Source organism: Helicoverpa armigera, chromosome 1 (assembly GCF_030705265.1).
Source record: "Helicoverpa armigera isolate CAAS_96S chromosome 1, ASM3070526v1, whole genome shotgun sequence".
Lineage (NCBI taxonomy): Eukaryota > Metazoa > Arthropoda > Insecta > Lepidoptera > Noctuidae > Helicoverpa > Helicoverpa armigera.
This window is the reverse complement of record NC_087120.1, coordinates 3,460,736-3,481,752: the sequence shown is the minus strand read 5'-3', so window position 1 is coordinate 3,481,752 and position 21,017 is coordinate 3,460,736. Positions and strand designations below refer to the sequence as shown.

The 21,017-nt window shown below is 38.7% G+C and overlaps 1 protein-coding gene across 4 annotated transcripts in view; it reads right to left on the bottom strand.

The window, feature by feature from the left end:
* Positions 1 to 6,437: 6,437 nt before the first annotated feature.
* The window catches only part of Nwk (nervous wreck), a 114,484-nt gene continuing 99,904 nt past the window's right edge, over positions 6,438 to 21,017 (bottom strand). For 2 of the 4 annotated variants that reach the window (XM_049844761.2, XM_049844873.2), the window contains exons 8-18: positions 19,734 to 19,919; positions 18,025 to 18,261; positions 17,032 to 17,176; positions 16,630 to 16,790; positions 15,529 to 15,678; positions 14,440 to 14,757; positions 14,085 to 14,198; positions 13,539 to 13,647; positions 11,101 to 11,286; positions 10,753 to 10,784; positions 6,438 to 10,382 (exon numbers count right to left, since the gene is read on the bottom strand). In XM_049844761.2, coding sequence (XP_049700718.2) covers positions 9,924 to 10,382; positions 10,753 to 10,784; positions 11,101 to 11,286; positions 13,539 to 13,647; positions 14,085 to 14,198; positions 14,440 to 14,757; positions 15,529 to 15,678; positions 16,630 to 16,790; positions 17,032 to 17,176; positions 18,025 to 18,261; positions 19,734 to 19,919 — 2,097 coding nt within the window. In that variant the 3' untranslated portion in view covers positions 6,438 to 9,923. The remainder of the gene's footprint in view (positions 10,383 to 10,752; positions 10,785 to 11,100; positions 11,287 to 13,538; positions 13,648 to 14,084; positions 14,199 to 14,439; positions 14,758 to 15,528; positions 15,679 to 16,629; positions 16,791 to 17,031; positions 17,177 to 18,024; positions 18,262 to 19,733; positions 19,920 to 21,017) is intronic. The other 2 variants (XM_049844797.2, XM_049844842.2) reach the window with 2 other exon arrangements.

The following is a 21,017-nucleotide window of genomic DNA, read 5'->3' as shown; positions in this document are numbered from 1 at the left end:
GATTAGTCGTGTACACATTAAAAGTTCGAATGACTTGACAACACATTTCTTTCTGTCGATGGATTTTTCAGTCCTACTACCGAAGTCATCTATACATATAATAAAATGATAGGAAAGTCAAAACTGTACATTGAATATTTTTAAAAAAGAATACTTGGGGGTGATGCATTATCGATTCTGAACCCAAATATGTAGTTTTTAGAATTTTTGTCTGTATATCTGTTTGTCTGTATGTTTGTCCCGGATAAACTCAAAAAGTACTGCATGGATTTAAATCATCAAATTTTGCATGACTATTACCTGGGGGCCGGTTCAACACGTAGGCTATATATTATCGCGCTATCACCTACGGGGGTTGAGCAATGAACGATTAAATAAACGAAATTGCCCACGCAGACGAAGTCGCGGGCAACAGCTAGTCTATAATATAAAAATGAATCGCAAAATGTGTTGGTAAGCGCATAACTCAACAACGCCTGGACCAATTTGGCTAATTCTTTTTTTGTTGTGTTTGTTATTGTCAGGAGAAGGTTCTTATGAAAAAAATAATAGGGTAGAGTAGAGAAGTCAGTTGACGGGAGCGAAGCCGCGGGCAAAAGCTAGTTTCTAATATTTTTAGGCATAGGATAAGGATGGAGGAATTGGGGACGTTTTACTATTTCAAAAGATTTTACTTGAAACAACAAAATTAGGCGTCAAAGTAGTAGCCCCCGCCAGCCCTGTCACCATCACGCGGCCCCCTGTCATCGACCCCGCTGCGAATGGGAGTGTCTTTAACGACCTTGCCAGGCTTTTTTTAACGGCTTCAAGCATCATCAAACCAAGATCCCACCCGCTGGGGGTTAACAGCGGTGTGGGAGTGTCAGACTCTTACTGACTAAAAACCGCCGTGTTCCGTCGTAGGCCTTTTATGTACCAGGGCCGCGGTAACTCTTTCGAACAATCCCGCAGCCCCGGCAGACCTTGGCCCTGTTGGGCCCGCTGGGGAGATGACCTTGCCAGGCTGTACTAAGAACTAGTTCCAATATAATATATTTCCAATTTAGGTACTGTTTATATGTATAAGAAAGTTTGGTTAATGTCGTCACTCGTCAGACTTTCCTTCAAAAAATATCTTTCATCTCATCTATCAAAATAATTTATAGATTAGGTACATAGAACTCGGCTCAAATAAACCTAACATTAATCTTTATTTGATATGGCATTGCTGGCTGATAAATCTAATATTAGCTCTCAAAAACTTTCTACTTTGGTCGCTTAAACTTATTTGAGATCAATGAATTGGACTGAAAAGTTGTGTAGAAACTATTGCAAAACTAGTCTTTGACGAGTTTATAGCGGTTTCACACTAGCTAATTTAGTCGCTCGTTCTGGCTTAGGTACATAGATAGACCCACGGAAAATTATGTTCATATCAGCGTTGCTAGCTTTGGTTTGATGTTGTTAAGATGTTTATTTTTTACACGCTTAAATTAGCTTCACTCGTAACTATGTATGTAAGAAAATCTTGGAATCTTAATTTGACCCACTTCCCGGTCTCCGGTTGGTAAAAACATGCTATTAAAAAAATACTAGCTTGATGAATGAAAGCGTGGAGCGTCTTGTCCAAAAGGAGTAAAGATACTTAGGTACATAAACGGTCCACGCTTTCTTTCATTAAACGTTACAAAACGTCGCGAGTAACCGCGCGTTTAATCTGCTAGTATGAAACCGTTCTTATGGATATCCATCTTTATTTAAGTTGTAGGAAAGCTAATTATAACTTGAGATATCAGTGATGTAGTTGGCTTTAGTGTTTGACTTTGAGAGTTGGTTTAAAACTAGAAAGGCTGAATGTACTCTCTACTTACCAAGATAGAAATTACTTACAAAATTGTGTTGGTAAGTACTCGACGATATTTGGACCAGCGAATGCTACCCTCGACATTGCGTTATATTATATTAAAACTGGTTATTAAAGGACAACGGGCAAGTTGCATGGGATTTGGTACCCGGTCCAACAGTAACGTATGGTACATATCATTAGAAAGGTATTTACGTGAAGAATAATAAAAACTATGGGGCTTGCCTCAATTAGCTATCCGATCCGTGTAAAGATAGAAATTGAATCGACATAGAAATAAGTAGGTATGTTATCCATATACCTACTTATGCAAATCATTAAGAGGCGTATGTTGGCTGTGTAATAATAATAAACTCAGTTAATTGACATCTTACATTGTTTGAGATACATTCTACATATTATAGATAACTAGCGACCCGCCCCGGCTTAGCACGGGTTAACAGTATTTCCCCACTACTTAATGGAGGTAATTATACATTAATGGAGGTTACCTTACACTTCAATCACTCTATCTATTTTAAAAAACCGCATGAAAATCGGTTGCGTAGTTTTGAAAATATAAGCGAAGAAAGGGATATATCGACAAAAAAGCGACTTTATTTTATACCAGCCATTTTCCCGCGGTTTTACCCGCGTCCCGTGGGAGCTACTGCCCGCACCGGGATAAAATATAGCCTATGTTACTCGCAGATAATACTTTGCTTTAGCTTTCTAATGGTGAAAGAATATTTAAAATCGGCCCAGTAGTTTTTGAGTTTATCCATTACAACCAAACAAACAAAGTTTTCCTCTTTATAATATTATTAGTATAGACTATGTAGTGATCTAAAGGTTGTAACTTTCTATGGAGTCATACCAAGGAAAAACAATCGTCATCTGATTTGACAAAAGTTCAAAACATTTTTATTCGTCTTTTTTAGAAGAAATTCATCAATATGACAGCTCCTCTTGAGAAGCAATATTGACTCGTAATATGTACTATGCTAACATCAACTGCGAATTCTCATCGTGTTTCCAGGTCGTTACCAGTTTTATAATTATATTTACATTTTTACAAAAATAAAAAAAGGGGGAAAAATTAAAACTATGTATCAAAATATTCACCAGTTTTATTGGTTACAATTGGATTTAAGAATTACAGCTATGTTAATGATTTATGAACATTTTACATTATATTCCTCGTTGTCACACGAAATGGACAAGGATATGGGACTAGTCGTCATAGTAAACATTTTTTGCCTTGCCAAGACCTACGCAATGGTACTATAATCAACACTGCTGGACAGGGTACCAAAACGTAATAGTTAGCAATAGGAGGATATACATAGGATTGTTACTGTGTATGTAATGTATGTACTGAAATCAAAAAACAAGCGATATGACATACTGGTCCGCGAGCTACTGTATGCTGATGATGCAGCTCTAGTAGCTAAATCTGAACAAGAACTGCAGGAACTCGTAAATAGGTTTGATCACGCTTGCCGCCTATATTCTATGAGTATAAACACCAAAAAAACTGTCATCATGGCTCAAGGCGTCGACCATCCACCTCATATCATGCTCGATGGAACTCCTCTAGAAATTGTTGATCACTTTTGCTATCTCGGATCTACTACAACATCCAATCTTTGTAACAATAAGGAAATTGATACTCGCATTGGAAGAGCGGCTTCCAACTTTGGCAAACTCTCTACGCGTGTTTGGAGAAACAACAAGCTCACCATTACTACCAAGATCCTTGTATACAAAACCTGCGTACTCAACACGCTACTATACGGCTCGGAAACATGGACCACTTATTCCAAGCAAGAACGTCGCCTTAACGCTTTCCACATGCGCTGCTTGCGCGCGATACTCGGTGTCACTTGGAAGGACAGGGTGACTAACGAAGCTGTCCTAAGTAAGACCAACTGCAACAGCATCCTAGCAACTCTGAAACAGAGAAGACTTCGCTGGCTGGGACACGTTCATCGTATGGACACCGAAAGATTGCCACGTGAAGTCATGCTCGGGCAGATTGCTGATGCAAAAAGACGAGTGGGTCGCCCAAACTTACGTTTCAAGGATTGTTGCAAACGTAACATGGACAGCTTCAACATCAACGCTAATTCTTGGGAAACACGCGCCAATGAGAGGCTCTTATGGAGACGCGACCTGCGCGCCGGAACTGCAATATATGACGAAGCCTGGCTCGACAACATTAAGCAGAAAAGGCTGCGCATTAAGAACGCTGCACCCGTGGTCGACCCGCGCTTCACCTGCGACAAATGCGGCAAGAAGTGTCGTGCAGCTATTGGCTTATTTAGTCATAAAAGAAAGTGCTTGCGGCACTAACCGCATGGACAAGCACTGCCACAATCATTTGTCCAAGATGCTCTGTGGCCAATGATGATGATGAATGTATGTACTGAATATGTAGATAATACATGCATTAATAAATGTAATGATAATACATAACTAAAGGTGAACAATCTTGCTTAGACTTTTTGAGTCTGTTAAAAAATAAAATAGGACTGAACATCAATCTTTGAAACGATGATAAGATAAAGATATAATGATAAGATAAGATAAAGATAAACAATTAGTTCAAGTAGCATCCAGATTGTTTACATTTAAGTAAGTGCTGTCTAACTGTGGATTTGTATTTATAACCCGTCTATCCATTGTTGAGCGGTTAAAGAGTATTTTTGCCATTAATAAATAGTTATACAAAAAAGGATTTTTTTTCGTTTTGTACGTAAAGGCTCCGAAACTACTGAACCGAAAAAAAATCTAAAATTCCTTCAGTGTTAGATATCTATCATAGACTAGGTACTCATTAACTTCAGCAGTTCTTCCACCTACCATCTCAATAGAGTTTCTCGACGGCTCTTCTCCCTGAGACCAATTTTTTGTAACCTTGTAATTCACTGTGACGTTTCTTAGCTGCTTGCAAAGTCCTCTTTGAAATAAAAACATTTAACGTTGAAAACATTTTGACGTTGTAGTCGTAATGGCCTAGTGGGTAAAGAACCAACCTCTCAAGTATGAGTGCGTGGGTTCGATTCCAGGTCAGCCAAGTACCAATGCAACATTTCTAAGTTGTGTGTATGTACTTTCTAAGTATATCTTGGACAACAATGGCTGATAAAAAGGCGAAGGAAAACATCTTGAGGAAACCTGGACTATTAAGTCTGAAATCACCAACCCGCATTGAGCAAACTTGGTGTTTAACGCTCAATCCTTCTCCGTGTGAAAGAAGCCTGTGCCCAGCAGTGGGGCGATAAAAAGGCTGTTGACTACATGGTATAATAAGAGGGTTACGTAAGTATACGTTCGGAATGTACTAGCTGGCTGCAGCTCAATGTTCAACGACAAAATCGATGAGCAGCAGATGTGACTGAGTGCCAACACTCGGCCGTAACTGACGCAGTTACTCCACTCACAGCTCGTTCCTAACTAGACCAGTGTTTTTCATGTATACTAATATTATAAAGCTGATGAGTTTGTTTGAACGCGCTAATCTTAGGAACTACTGGTCCGATTTGAAAAATTCTTTCAGTATTAGATAGCCCATTTATCGAGGAACGCTATAGGCTACTTTTTATCCGGGTTCGTGCGCGTGTACGGGTGAAACCGCTGGCACGAGCTAGTATTAAAATATGTACCTATAGGTACAGGAATACTTTTTAACCAGTGAGCTTTCACAACTATAGTGAAACAAGTTTCTTAGACAGTATTAGTAGTAGTATTTTTATGGTCACGATGAAGCGACCTTTATTTATTTTTTTTTTCCGACGTCAAAAATCGTCAAATGACCCCTCCCGCTGTGGGTTAGCAGCGGTGAGGGAGTGTCAGACTCTTACTGACTAAAAACCGTCGTGTTCCGTCATAGGCCTTTTATGTACCAGGGCCGCGGTATATCTTTCGAACAACCCGCAGACGATGAAGCGACCTGTCACCACGATTATATCGTACTACGTGATTCAGGATATCAGGTGTGTCATACCTAATCACATTGAATCCTATATACTTTATGATATTCCATGGCGAATTGTAAAAAAAATAACCGAATCCATTGATTCTTTGTCAAAAGTTTTTTAATTTAATTATACAGATATGATTCTGAGCCATTCATTTTTTTTTCGCACTACTTAAATAAATACCCTAAACATAAATATATATATATGTGCTCGTTTCTGAAAAAAGCAGGCCTAAATTACGGGACCTTATACTTACTCAAAAAACTATACCTGTATCCTTCTCCCGTATCTAAGCGACCTTCCCTCTAATTCTCATTCTCAGCTCAAAGGGTTCAGCCATTCTTGAGTTAAAATGTGTAACTAATATGACTTTCTTCTATATACTTACATTAAGAGGCATATCATTTCTAAAAACCAGCAGGATTTCTCGTTATAGTAACTTCATTAAGATATTTTCGTATCACGCACGCATTTTGTCGTAGCGATTCGTAGCACGCTCGTAGCAAGATGGCTACAACGATATTGTCTATTATGATAATAGTTTTGAAGGTATTGTGATATTCAAAATATGTATTTTTTATATTATTATCCTTAATAAATTAAAATGGACGGGCAATAAAATAAAACAACAATTCAATTTTAGAAAGTTTACTGCAGGTCGAAAAGGCATTGGGGGAACATTAAAGCAACCATACATCGAACCTGCGGCCTTACGGCGGCCGCGTATTTACTATTAACATCTTACTTACACTCCATACCGTATGCAATGTTGAGTGGGTCACACACATTCACAATGGAAGTACCACAAAGTTCAACTCAAAGGGAATTTCAATAATTTTGGATACAGGAATCGATCTCAGATCGTGCCTTTGTTGCATGATATATGTTGCATAGTTAAGGACTGCCTCGCCCCCCGATACACGATGAAACTTTACTAGACTTACAAACCAGTTCAAATACCACACCTCTCGGGTTTTACATCGCACCCAGCGGGCAAACAGTCAAACCCATTAAAATGTTAAACAAAAAACGCACAGTTTTGTGCCAAAAAATTGTAAGTTTCCAAGCAAACTAATATCAAATTAAAAGTCTAATTTTTTGTTGTAAATTTTAAAGCCCTTGATTGCTACTGTATTGCTCTAGCAAAGGCTTTCAAAGAGTTTCTAACTCTAATAATAACGTTTATAGGCAGTGTGGCGCTGGCTGCAACATGCTATATCAACAAGGCTGGTACGCAAAGCTGATCACTTTAAAAACAAAACGTAGCAAGTCATTGTGTACATACATAGTAAAGTTCGCCAAACTTTTGTTACAGTAATTTACGGTACTTCCAGTTTAAATACATGCCATAATGTATATACATGATACATAATATAAACGTTAACTTGGATTAGTAAAAAACGGTCAACATTTTTGAAAAAGTCCTTTCGAAAAGGTTATATAACAAGTTATTTTAATCAATGATTTAAATAATGTGCCAATAAAATGTGATATTTTTTTTATAATTTTATAATATTGTGTTCAAAATTGCATACGTTATCTACCTTCAACTACAATCTCGTATAGTAATAGTTATAATAGTCTTTAAACAGTAGGTATAAATATTTGAGTACTAATTGTTTCTATTATACTATATACGTCCGATATGCTGAGATTACGCGAATTATTACATTCACTGTAGTAGATTTATCTTTTTTAGGCCTCAAGTTTTACTTTATTGTATATAAAACTCCATAGAGTTATTTAACATAGCGTACGCGCAGATAGTACGATTCGATCGGTACTACTGATCTATTTTGTGCACTGCCTTCATGGTCGGGAATGCAGGGAGTGGCCCATACGATTAAATCTGTCGAGAATAGTTTTGACCTTTTTTATTGACTAGATATTTGATCATGTTATATATGACATCAATTTTTGTTTCCTTCTAGAGCGTTGTAGAACGTTATATCTACATCACAGTGCACTCGTCATATCGAGACGGCTGTTCTTACGTCTCATACCCAGTAATGACAGTAGCTATTTACGATTTTTTTATATATGTTGTTGTTCTAATGTATTTGTAGTTTTTTTCTTCAAAATGTATTTATTTTAGTTTAGATATACAATAGGTACACGGGGCCACGACCAAATTTGATAGACATAAACTTACGTAAATGAAACATATTGTAAGTTGAGTAAAGTGTAATTCAGATAATCCCAGCAGATGAACGAGTTAACTATCAATTCAGTTCTCTAAAGATAAAAGCAACACTTAATATTGTATTCGATATAGTGTAGGTAGTAATTGTAGGTATCACAAACAACTATAAGTTTGTAGTAAAGTTACAGTCAACATTATTAATCTGTGCATCATTTGATACAGTGACTATATTAAATCTACACAGAGTGCTACGTACCTCTCATTTTTTTGTATTTTTTTCAGCATTTTTTATTTCATGAAACGTGGTTCAACCCGTAAAAACAACGTTTAGCAACGATCTGTATTCGGAAACGAACAAGTCCTCGAACTCAGGCAGAAGAGGCGCAATCCAAAATGACTGTAATGACCTTCCGTTTTTACGGGTTTACAATAGAATGTATAACTAACAATTATATAGAATCATGATATATTTATTAAAATAACACAACACATGAATCACATCGTTAAACAGCTAATAACTACATGGTTAACATTTATCTACGTACGTTGATTAATCGTTTAAATTCAATATTAAATTGTGTAACTATTGTTAACATAATTAATGTTAAACATCTACGTGGTACATTCAGATGTAATAAACGTTTATATATTTGTAATATTCACCCAAATTTCCTAGAGCCAAAAGCCTTCCCTACGGTGATCTGACGCGACCACGTCTGCGTCTATTACTGTTTATACTTTAAACCATTTCCAATAAGTATCAACCCCTGAAAGGAACATGTAGTTGTCAAGTGGTACAAAGCTGAAATTATTTGGCTTAAGAAACATGAAATGACTGTTACTGATCACGGAGGACATTCAATCATAATGAGGATCAACACGATGAGACAATTGTTATGATAAAATATTAAAGCGGTAAACAACTTGAAGACTAAGAAGACCGTTAAGGTCATTATAAAACTACTCTACATAATATAAATTAAGGTGATATTTTCTAAATTTCGACTTAATGTGAGGCCGCTTTGAATTTTGCTTTACCTATACATACTCATAAATAGCTAGAGAGTGAGCCAAAATCGGGAGAAATGAGTGTATTGTCTCATCACGAGTGTATAAGTATGAGGATGGGTTTGTGCTTCACACCCGACCGCTGCTTGATGTGATGCAGCGGGCGACCGGTGTCGGGGTCGCAGGTGAAGTCAACCAAAGAGAAGCTAGTAACACCCTGTATCTTCCTAATCCTACCGTCCGGCGCGGAACACCGACAAGCGCCGCCGCGGCACGTGCGCTGCGCGGGTGTTCCGCGCCGGAGCTTAGTTACACCGCCACGCGCGCGCTGCACTCGCCGACGGCGCGGGCCCGCGGCGTGCAGGCTGCTGACCGTCGCCCAGTGAGCACGCTGCGTCACTCTAACATACGCCTCTAACATACCCTCTATTTGCAGGTACTAGAACGTGCTCCTGTACTTATTCATTAGTAATAAGTATATTAGCTATATACAGTACAATCTACATGTCCCGACCGTTCCTCTACGCATAACGGATCACCGACAATTTTATTCGTAAATTTTGAATTCCCAAGTTCCATTATAAATTCTTATAAACAATACAAAATTTCACATCCAGATATACTAACATCAATAAACATTGGCTATTAAAACATCTAGTACAATTGATATTTTACTAGATAAATAAACATTTAGATCTAATTTAATATTTTAATAAATTTGAATATTTGGGATAGATCGCATAGAGGTAACATTTAGCGACACCATTGAAAACGAATATAGTGTGAATACACACATAAAAACATGTTCATCGAATAATTTGTAGATAGGATAATATAATACTGCGTTAGTAGACGCTCGCCGCGCGAGGAGAAGTCTGATAGCAGAGAAACGGTCTAATGTAGACGATCGAGTCGATCGGTGGTCGGCCGGCATCGTAAAGAGGATGCGCTGGCGACGAGTTAGGCCTTAAGCGTTGGACTCCTTGAGGTCGGTGAGCCGCGCCAGCTGCGCCGGCTCCAGCTCGTCGGGGATGGAGGCGCGGCCGCCGCGCGGCGCCGCGGGCGGAGACTGCGGCGCCGTGGGCGGGCCCGACGCCACCGACGCGCCGCCCGACTCGCCCTCCGACGCCGTGGAGCTGGACTGCGGGTGCGGCGCCGAGTCGGCCGGGCCCTCGTCCGAGTCGCGCAGGCACACCGCCGTCTGCTCCGACAGCGACGACTCGTCGTCCTCGTTCTCCTCGCGCTCGGCCTCCGGCAGCGCCTCGGCGTCCGCCTCGGCCTCGGCCTCGGTCTCTGGCGGAGGGAAGGGCTGGTCGGGCTCCTCCACCATGGGCGTGGCTGCGGTGATCACGATCTGTGCCACGCCCAGGCCGCAGTCTTCTGCGGTCTGTTCAATCTGCACTGCCTGGACCGGCTCCGGAATGTCCTATGGGGCGGAAAAACAACATAAGTGTCATAACACCACAAGAATGTACTTAGCAGAAAGGTAAGTTTGAAAGTTCCGGATCGTAGAGTACTCGATTTGAGAAAAGGCATTCCGATAGTGAACTCAACTCATGCATCGAAGCGACATGCTATGATGACGTGAGCTACAGAAAGTAAGTAGTTAAACTGGACAGTTGGTAAAGTAAGTTTAAACAAGAATCCATTTCACTTATGATTCCTGGAATAGAGAGTAGTATAAGTGAAACATAAAACAAACAATAGCCACAAGCTACGAGTGTGAGCTCCAACAAGCAACAAGTAGGACATGTACATAAGGTAGAAAGGGATAGATTTGTATGATGGGCTCAAACCTCTTCCCAGCATTCACCGACCACTTCATCGACTGAGGCATGAAAAAGAATTCACACTCAGTTAACACTAATACATAAACACATCAATGTAACAAGTTACAATACATCTAACAATATGTTTCCTATAACATCAATAGATTACACCAAAAGCTACCAATATAAACTTTATGGCGTTTCTGTAATGAGTAATTAAATGTACTTGATTATTCACACAGTTCATCATTTTACATTATTCAAATATATCACAAGTTTTCACTGTGTGAGAATCTTTTCAATATCCCCGTGAAAGTTGTTTTACTGTTCCAATTATAAGTAGATGTAGCCTCCCCATGACAATGAGTAACTTACCGACGATAGTAACGGAAGGGGCCGCGAACTGCGTGCCGTAGTGCTCTTGCTGGTTCCTACTAAGCTCAAGGTTAAAGCTGAAGTCAGGCTGGCTGTCCATGGAGTCGCCGAGGTCTGGGGGCGGCGGCGGCGGCGGCGCGTCCGGGGGCGCTCCACCTTTGGTATTGTTGTTGTCATTCGCGATCTCTACGTACGAACACATATTTCAGCAACCAAGTGCAAATTTTGACATGCAAGCCACCGCAGTGACCGAACCAATTCATAGTACAAGTTGACACCGACACCTTCAAGTTTGATTTAATTGCTCTATTACTTCGTGAAGTCTTCAACTTATTAAAACAATCAGTGCGCGACTTTCAAAGTGCAGCGATTAAACTTTGTTTATGGAAGTTGTTTCTGAACGAGTCGATGCCAAGCTGCCGTAGTGCTGTACAATATTTTGTTTACATATAAAAGCGTTATTTACATTTTGAGAGAACATACATTTTTAGGTTTTGTTGTTAAGTAAGGGGTTCCGTTGACACTTGAATGATGTCTCTTATTTATGCCCATTTTCTTTGGAGCTATTAAAAAAGGGAGTATGGAGTAATACTTATACACTAACTCCAACATCCATTCATAAAGATTTTTTTTTGCTCCAAAACCAAAAAGCTCATCAAAGATTTCTAAACGCTTGACGTGAAGTTCCAATTATCTGATAATTTTAGGCAATATACTTATAGTATTCATATATAGTATTTTTACAAATTTATAATTATTCTGAATCTCTATGTATATACATTAGTTATTTCGTGCAAACATGCAGTATCGTGACGATGTGGTGTCTGACCTAGCGACTAGCCGTGCAACATGCCAATTGGGAACTACACTGTACATCATATATCACTATTTCAGCACCTATACTACCAATATTTGTTACCAATGTTTGCCATTAAACTATCTACTTATATTCACCAATGTTTATAACCAATATTGGTGCTCAATCACCACCTATAACTAACGTAGGTGCTGAAAAAGCAATGATATTTTTTAACCCAATCCGCCAAAGCTACCATGTTTTCTATGGCACGTTTAATTTTAATTCAATCGTTTGAAAGGGGACAAGTTTACAATAATGTATGATAATATATGCAATCGACTATAGCTTCTGAATTAATTATTAGTTGTAAGTTTCACCTACGATTGCTAAGTGCCTGTCACCTAAACCTCAGCTCATATTGTAATCTTCTGTTAAGCCTGTAGTCTAAACTAATAAAAAATACCCTCCCCCCCACTTTTCGTGTAGGGGGGTATCCTAATACAACATTTTTTCCACTATTTATTTATACACTACACTTTGTAGGCATGATTGATATACATATTGGTACCAACTTTCAGTTCTTGGGTGCTAACCATCACGGAAATTAAGCGCTGACGAACGGACGGACGTACTACAGAACCCTAAAAAATCAAAATCGGGTTCAGCAAATCAAGAAATTACCCCTACAATGTAAAAAAACTCACAGTATGAAAATTTTATTTCATTTATAGAATTGGTTCAGATGTTTCTTAAACATCATCATTTTATTATGCCATCACTTATTTCGCAAAACGGCAATAAAGCAAAAAAAACTTTCTATAAAAGAGGTATTTCCATCATAATACTGCATTGTGTAATTTCCCGTAGGTACAAAAACAGATGAAAGCATACAATTACGTATGTATTTCCAAATGGAAAATAGAATGCAACCGTCAATTTGTGCGTCACATTTTACATGTCAAAGTAGGAACCTGAATATTTTATACGTTTTTGATTTATTGGTCATTTCTTGTTAGACTGACAGCCTACTGCGACGTTTTATGAATTCATTTTCAATGTTTTCCGTGATTGTAACTTAGGAACGGGATATTTGTTCAGTATTTCTCTAGTACCTACACGATTGTTCATTATTTAACCAAATTATTGTAGATTGCAAAGTAGCTATAGACTCTCTCAGATCTCAAGATCAAAATTTGAAGGTCTTCTATACAAGAAACCACGAACACTTGAAATAAGTGCAAAGAAATGTCCTTCATCTACTAACTCACATCTCGTAGTACCTAAATATCCACATTGACTTCGCACGCGGACCACTTTTGTATGAAATCGTAACTATACCTGCTTAACGCTTGAAACTTCAAGCTTAGGTCTTGGCACTAGATTTAGGTCGTAGGCCCTAAACCCCACGGCCAAAGCCTATTTATTTATGAGACGTAGCTTCACAGCTGAAGTACATTACATGAAATCATCATACCAAACATTACGCCAATTATGAAATACGCAAATGTAACAAATTATATGAATTCGTGGAAAGAGTGACGGATATCAAGTAGTATGTTTAAGTACTATTATTTGATCAGCTGTATAAAGTTGTCCCCATTCACGTGGCTACAGTGTACAGATGCTAGCGTGTGCTTACGGTCCTCTGCAGCCGCGGCCTCGGGCGGCGTGTGCGGCGGTGACGCGAACACGGGCGGCGCCGCAGTCAGCGGCGGCCACTCTTCGGCCCCGCTTAGAGGCTCGCCATTCTAGTTACGCCAATTTGTAGTTAACAACGGTTTTGTTGTGTATAAGGTTAAGGAATATATGACAATTTATGTAAATCCTCCAAACTGCTTATAAGGTAGGTGTCATTAAATGGCCCATTTAGAAGGCAATTAAAGAACACTGGGGTTTCCATTCTATTGAAAATCTCTTCGGAAGGTATGAAAAATAAACCAGTATCAGATCATGCAATAATTACTCTTAATACAGAGCCCAATAAACAAGGTAAGAACGAGACAAAATAAAAAACTCAACAAGTACTTAAATAAAATTTATATTCTCCTACGTCGAAAATATATTACATACTTACATAAAATTAAGAATAAAGAGAATAGGCTCGGAAAAAAATAAGGAGAACATAAAACGAAATGATAAAAATAAGGGTGTATTTGATTGTATATCAGCTGTTAGGACGGCCCACCTCATCGCACTCCTCGACAATGAGCGAGGGGAAGTTGCCCACCACGCCGTTGGCTTCTCCGCGCCACCAGCCGTCGTCCACGGCGTGAGCCTCGCGCGACAGGATGCGGATAATCTACGCATAGTTATAAACATTAATATTGTAGAAACGAGAGAACTGAAACACACTGAAACTGACGTAATTCATAACAAGTGATCGATGGCAAGAGTCTCAAAATCTACAACTACCAAGTTAAAAAAGACGGCTTTATAGTGACTGAATCTGCGTTGTTTGGATAAAATGTCGGTAAAATATTGTCATCTCCTTCACGGCTTACCTCATTATCTAAAGCATAACCTTCATTAAATTGTCTCACCTGTCCTTCCTCAAGATTCAACTCATCTGGGCATTCAGCATCATAATCGTAAAGAGCGAAGCAATAGCCAAGTGTTGGCTGATCAGTTTTCGGCGTCACCACTTTCGAAGTCTCGGCAGTCGGCCATTCGGCGACGAAGCTTTCGGCCTGGGGCTGTTCTTCGGCCTTCGGTTCTTCGGGCTTAGCTACTGGGGCCGAGATCACAGAGATCTGATCGGGAGACTGCACAACGTCAGCATCTTCTCCCTCCACGGTGTAATCAACCGATGAGAATGAAATCTGGGACACCAGGCCCGGGGCGCCTGAACTGGAGCATGGCTGGTAGCAGAAACAAATGGTAGTGTTACTTTCAATTATAAATTTAAAAAAAGAACTGACAAATTAGCCTTCATTCATTTAAAAATACCAGGTCAGTTTAAAAGAAAGTCTTCCTATAGTATAAGTAAGTATAGCTCTAGTAAATTCTAAACTTTAAATTAATTACATGTCCGTCAGTTAAAACGAAAAGAAAAACCCCAAAGCCTTGGAACACGGAATAGGGTTGATTGCATTTTATCGATTTTTATCGATATATGGTTAAGTAGCCTTCCATTGGGAATCCTAGCATTCGTTTAGGACAAGCTAGCTGTCACATGATTGTACCAGCACTCATATTATTATGACAGCAAAAATTGTAGGTATTTTTTTCTTCGTGTTACAAGTCATTTGCCATTCTCTTTAATGTCGCTGTGAAATGACCAGTTTACTTTGAGGCAAGACTAATATTGTTGTGACTAAGATGCAATTTATGGACAACTGACGAATGTAAAATAATATGATTAGAACTTAAGCAACTCATTGAAAGACTTTGAAATAATCTACAACATTCTGAAGGCCGAAAAATATTTTCGGCTCATCACTAATCTTGACATATCCGTTTCATTATCTATCTATTACATAAAACCACGTCTTGCTCTAAGTAGTAAGTTTAATCCCTGTTCTATAATCTTGTAAATACGTCTGTTTACTTTTAGTTATAATTTTTTTTCTTTTACTGTCATTGTCGAAGCATTAGAAATTATCCAGAATTCGATGACGTCATATTATTACCTGCTCACGGTCCACATCGAGATAGTTATGAGGTACGTATCCCTCTTCTCCACGGTAGTTCCTGGCCCGAAGCCAGCCGTCTCCGTCACCTTCGCCGACCACCTCCAGCTGCTCGCTCTCAATGATCGACAGTTCATCAGGGTTTTGGGCCTGATGTCAGAATAGTGTGTTCCAGTATTTGAAGTTTTATGAGGATAGTTAGGGATAGTAATGTGGTAAGTTCTCGTGACCTATTAATGTATTTTAAAGGTATTTTTATATATTTATCGTGGTCGATTTTATTAGGAAAATAGAGTTAAAGCTATTCGCCCTGGTGATAACTAAGTATGTTTCGCGAATTTCATAAGTAGTTATTTTCTAAGACTTCCAAAGGTACAAGAGGTCGAGATTTGATAATAAGTATTTATCCTTTGAAAATATTGAAGAAACTGTAACTCAGAATAAAGCGAAGTAAAATACCAAGTTAATATCCCACAGCATAGCGAGGATAGTTCAAGCTATTCCCTGAAATAGCTTGCGTGATCGCGTTATTTAAATTCAGAAATTTTTAAACGGAGTTAAAATTAGGTTCAGTAATCACGACGGCCGATCGGTTCCTGTTCCAGACTAAAATAGCGTGGTTATCTATCAGGGTATTATTCTAGCGGTGTAGCGACCCTCGCATACAAGGATAGGATCAGCATTTCCTGATTAACTAAACCGGTGAACCCTTTATGTATGAAACAATTGACGCCGTCTGTATAATAAGCTTATAGGAAATCGACCTCTTTGTTGACGAAATAAGGTCCTATTTTGTTTAAATACTTACGTTTATAACAATGATATCGTCGAAAATAACTAATACTAACACCGCCTACTTAGATTGGAATTTTGAGTATTAAAATAATTATCGTTGGAACCGATGAAGCTAAAAAACACTTACAAACACATAAAGGAAAATAAACACGAGTCCTCTAACATTCTTTATTCAAAAAATATTCTGGACTAAATTAGTGGAGCTCTACTTTTCAAAAACCTTTTTAAAATATTGTTTTATTCATTATCATGATTTGTGACAAAGATAATGAAGTGTACAGTCTCGCCGGTGACCGGCATACGTACCGTGTATGAGTACAGAGCCGTGCATTTGTAGAGGGGAGCCGCCGGGGGCTCAACGGCCGACGCTTCGCCCCCAGTCTCCGGCTCGTCCCAGTTCACTTGAGTCGGATCGTCCCAACCCACAGTCAGCTGCTCAATGCGCATGCGATCTTCTTCCAGCATTGCTAAGAAAATATTACATGAAATATTTGCAGATTTTCTAAAATCGGATAAGCATAGTCGTCTATTCACTCCTAGTTGCTATAACTTTATACAACAGTGAAATTGGGAAGTTGTCATTTCACCCTCTCGTTCAGTTTTCCAGTACCTCATAATGGTATGGTGAGGCTAAAGTCAAAATTCTATCTACAGTAGGCATATCAATAGATAGATCGGTTATTGAAGTGTTTAGTTTATACGACTTACCATCAACATCTTCATCATGTTCATCCTCGTTCTGGGAGCCCGAGGTAGTGCGCTGGTGGCTGCTGGAGGCCACGGCGGCTGACGCTGAAGTGCCCTCGCCCTCGGTGTTGTCGCTGTCGTAGAACGAGTCAGAACTCGGCTGGTCCTGGGTTCAGCGTATCACGAATATTAGCTTTCAAATTCGTTCCAAGTTTAAATTGTTTTTTAAGGAATGCGACTGTCTTTTGTTTGTTTTAGAAAAAGTCAAAACGTAGTCTTTGAGTCACTGGCCACTTTAAAAAAGTTATGTAATTTTTGTGGTTAAGTTTCGAACCTCTGAAGTGGTAGGATAACATTAAGTTGAATTATGTACCTTAGATTAAAAGGTAATGATAGCATTCTACGGAGATGCAGCTAAAACAAATAAAACTTAACGAAATTAAAATAAATTCTATATTAACGTTGATTAATGCAGTATGATGCCAAAATGTTATATAAGCTATTGGCTTTACAGGTAACTCGCCGAGCCGACTGATAAAGTAATTTCTGATGAAGAAAAAATAAAATAATATCTGATTAAACTTATCAAAATAAAGAAATGAAAATTCGCCATGGATATAACCGCTTAGCATTTAACATAAGCATTAGCTCAGACGATGAATACCTACCTAACTTTTGAAGCTAAAAACCTAAAAGCTAAAATTTGTAGCACAGCCTATATTAATACTTTCCGGAAAGTAGCCCAGCAGCTGATAAATTATTTTAACTGTAAACGACAACTAAAACTTAGGCCTAAATGATAGATATGCAATATCACTTCATAAATATTGCAGGTTGCATTCTGATAGAAGCGCGCGACCGATGCCGACGGATAACGCATCGGACAAATGCGTCAAGTCAAAGGTTCCAATCTAATAGATGATGATCAGACGAACAGTTGTTCTACAACCAAACTCAAATTCATAATAAGATAAAACAAAAGAAAAAGATTCGTCAATCTTGGGTAATACTCACGGCTGCGCCCGAAGCGTCGGTGCGAACGCTGAGCAGGCTGCTGCTTCTCGGCAAGGGTTCCTGGACAGCCAGCATGTCGACCTCCTTCAGCCACTCGTCCACAGGAGCCCCGCTCACGCGAAGACATTCGAGGCGCGACTCGTACTTGGCTTTCGAAATCTCCGACCGACGGATAGTCGCCCGCAACTCGTCCAAACGAACATCCAATTCGGGACCATTCGGATCATTCGGGTCCACCTTGTCCCAGAAAAGAGGCATAAAATTAAATTTGGATACTAAATACAGTTTTTAAGACTCATGTTTCAATTTAAATTATTTAAAGACTTACGTTTTAATTAAAATGCATAAAATTAAATTGCATCCGAGTCGAACAGTTGAGCGAAAACGTAGTTAGCAAAAACTTAAATTGAAGCGGTAATTTTGGAGTTACTTTTAAAAGGCGAAAAATAAAATATATTTTTTTTAAATTTAATTAAGATGTTACTCTAAATCGGGATTAAAAATATGCCATGAGCGGATTCTCAATCCGAAGAAGTATAGCCTGATAACCACGCAGTAATGGTGTGGGCCAAATTTGACGTATAGGACGAAAATCAGGCAATTGTTCCGAGCAAAGTATGAATATCTCACCCGAAGCTTGGCCCTTAGCTGTTTCGCTAGAGTTAGGACAGCACCCATGGTAACACGTAATTAACGTATTTTTGAATAAATGTAGTTTAGTGGTGATGTTGCCTGCTAGAGTGACGGAGGAGATATGCACTGGGCGCTAGGGAGGGGTATCACAGGCCGCCTACTGCCTACCAATGCTAAGGGTAATTGGACAGCATTAACTATTCATTATGCTTTACAGCGGCTCCGTATTGACTGTTTAACACACGATACTATTTGTTTCCTTCGTCTTTATCTTTTTAATTCTTTTTTTTTTATTATAATTTCTGTAGAAGATGAGAGAGGTAGATTTTTTGTGCAATAATTCAAAATTTACTGTGCAATTTCGAGTTTTCCAGATTTCGGGAATCTTATCAAAATATCCTGTAAATAAGTATCAACAAATAAGATTTCCTTATTGAAAGGAAAACGAAAATTAGAGCCAACAGCACAATGTAATCTACTTAACACCTAAACAGAGCTGAGGTTGATTTAGCAAAAAAAATATTTTTCGAATTTTTAAATACTCATTTAAAGAGACAAAAATTTACAAATAAAACACCCTAAATCAAATATCACCTATTCCTTATTCCTAATAACAGTTGCATTATTGATTAAAGACGTCTATCGACAAGGTTTCGATAAAATAAATTCATTCTCTAGTTTTACTATGTTCAATCAATGCTAGCATCGTCATCGTGGTCTGAGTAAGAACAGGTGATGTAACTAACCTTATTATTACACTGTTATTTGCCGATTAATTTTGCAGAATATAATAACAGGGTTCCGCTCCGTTCATGCATTTGATTTAATATTATATTCATTTAACGTTGTATGTCCGGTTGCTTAAAGTCTAAGGGTGCGTTTAAACTACATACTCTTTTTTCCCCCATTTATTAAAAAAACCAAGAGAGAACAACGGAAGAGTTCTGCGTCTGTTTGCAAACTGTATAGCCGTATGCAAATGTTACTCTCGTACTAGCTCTAGTTGCTAGTTCAAATGCACCTTAATCAACCTTAGACCTCAAAATGAGTGTGTGCTCACTTTTCCCACAACTCACCTTTTGTCCAGCATCACGCATAGCTTGGTAGACGTTCATCTTGCGAGTAGCGTCGCGCACTAGCGAGGTCTCGCGCAAGACGCGCGTGGCCCAGCGCCGAGCCTCCTGACCGAGAGTCTGCGCAACCGACTCGTGCTCGATGGTCACCGTGTCGATCGGATCGTTGTCACACGGCTCGAACTCGTACTGGGAACAAATGGTGGGGATTATCTTGTTGGCAGGAGCAAGATGTGGTTAAAATGTGTAGTTTTGATTTTGATCCCCATCGAAAATACCACTTTCTGTCCAAATACCATTAAACTGGCCAGTGATATCTAGTGCCTCTGTGAGTGCTTCTAAGACCGTATCTGGCAAACTTACAGAATCAAATCCTAAAAGTTTTAACTTTCTCTAAAATAAGTAATGTACAGTGGTCTATTTGTCATAGAGTTTTTTTTTCACAACCGATCACCAACCGATATTGACTCTGTAATTTTCTAGTTAAATGTCCTTTGCGATAATTTCAAAGCGCTTGCATTTATCGACAAAAGAGCAATTCAAAGGGAATTGTTAAATACTAAGGCAATTATTTTCAAACTACAGCCCGCGTCGGCGCTCGCGAAGGCGATATAATGGCAAAATTGCTAAACTTGCAATACCGTTCATGTATTAATAGTGAGGAAGAAACTTCTTATTATGTTTGGATAGCCCCAGGATATGTGAGTGCCTTATTTTTCATGTATTCAGAGTTTAGGTACAAGTGTTATGTTTCTTTAAAATGTGTATTATGTATGTAACGCTTAACATAAAGATAACTCTGTTGCTTGATCACTGTAGGTGACAACTTGATAATTTGGAGTCTATCTATTGGCCCGACATCTTACACATAACTGAATTCAAACGTCATTCAAATTAGGTAAGCCATCTCTAAGATTTTTAGCACAAAATCGTAAACACTTATGAATCACTTGAGTAATTATCCAATTTGATAAGTTTTTTTTAACATCTTCAATTTTCTATTAAAACACACACCGACTTGTTACTTCATTGTATGTGTAGATAGTACGGTGGGAAAAGGTTACGAGCTTTTATATTATTGCGTTTTTTATTGATTTTAGCAATAAATTGTCGTAACAGGTAATTTCATTTGTACTATCCTTGTCCTATTTAATATAACAATGTACAGGGCACAGTATAAGCCACTTTTGTCGTAAAAAGGCTATATAATTGGAAGCCACTCATAGTGGTTAAATGTTTGATTAATTATGAGTCAATGGCTTGCGATATAAACAGGAAATATTCGAA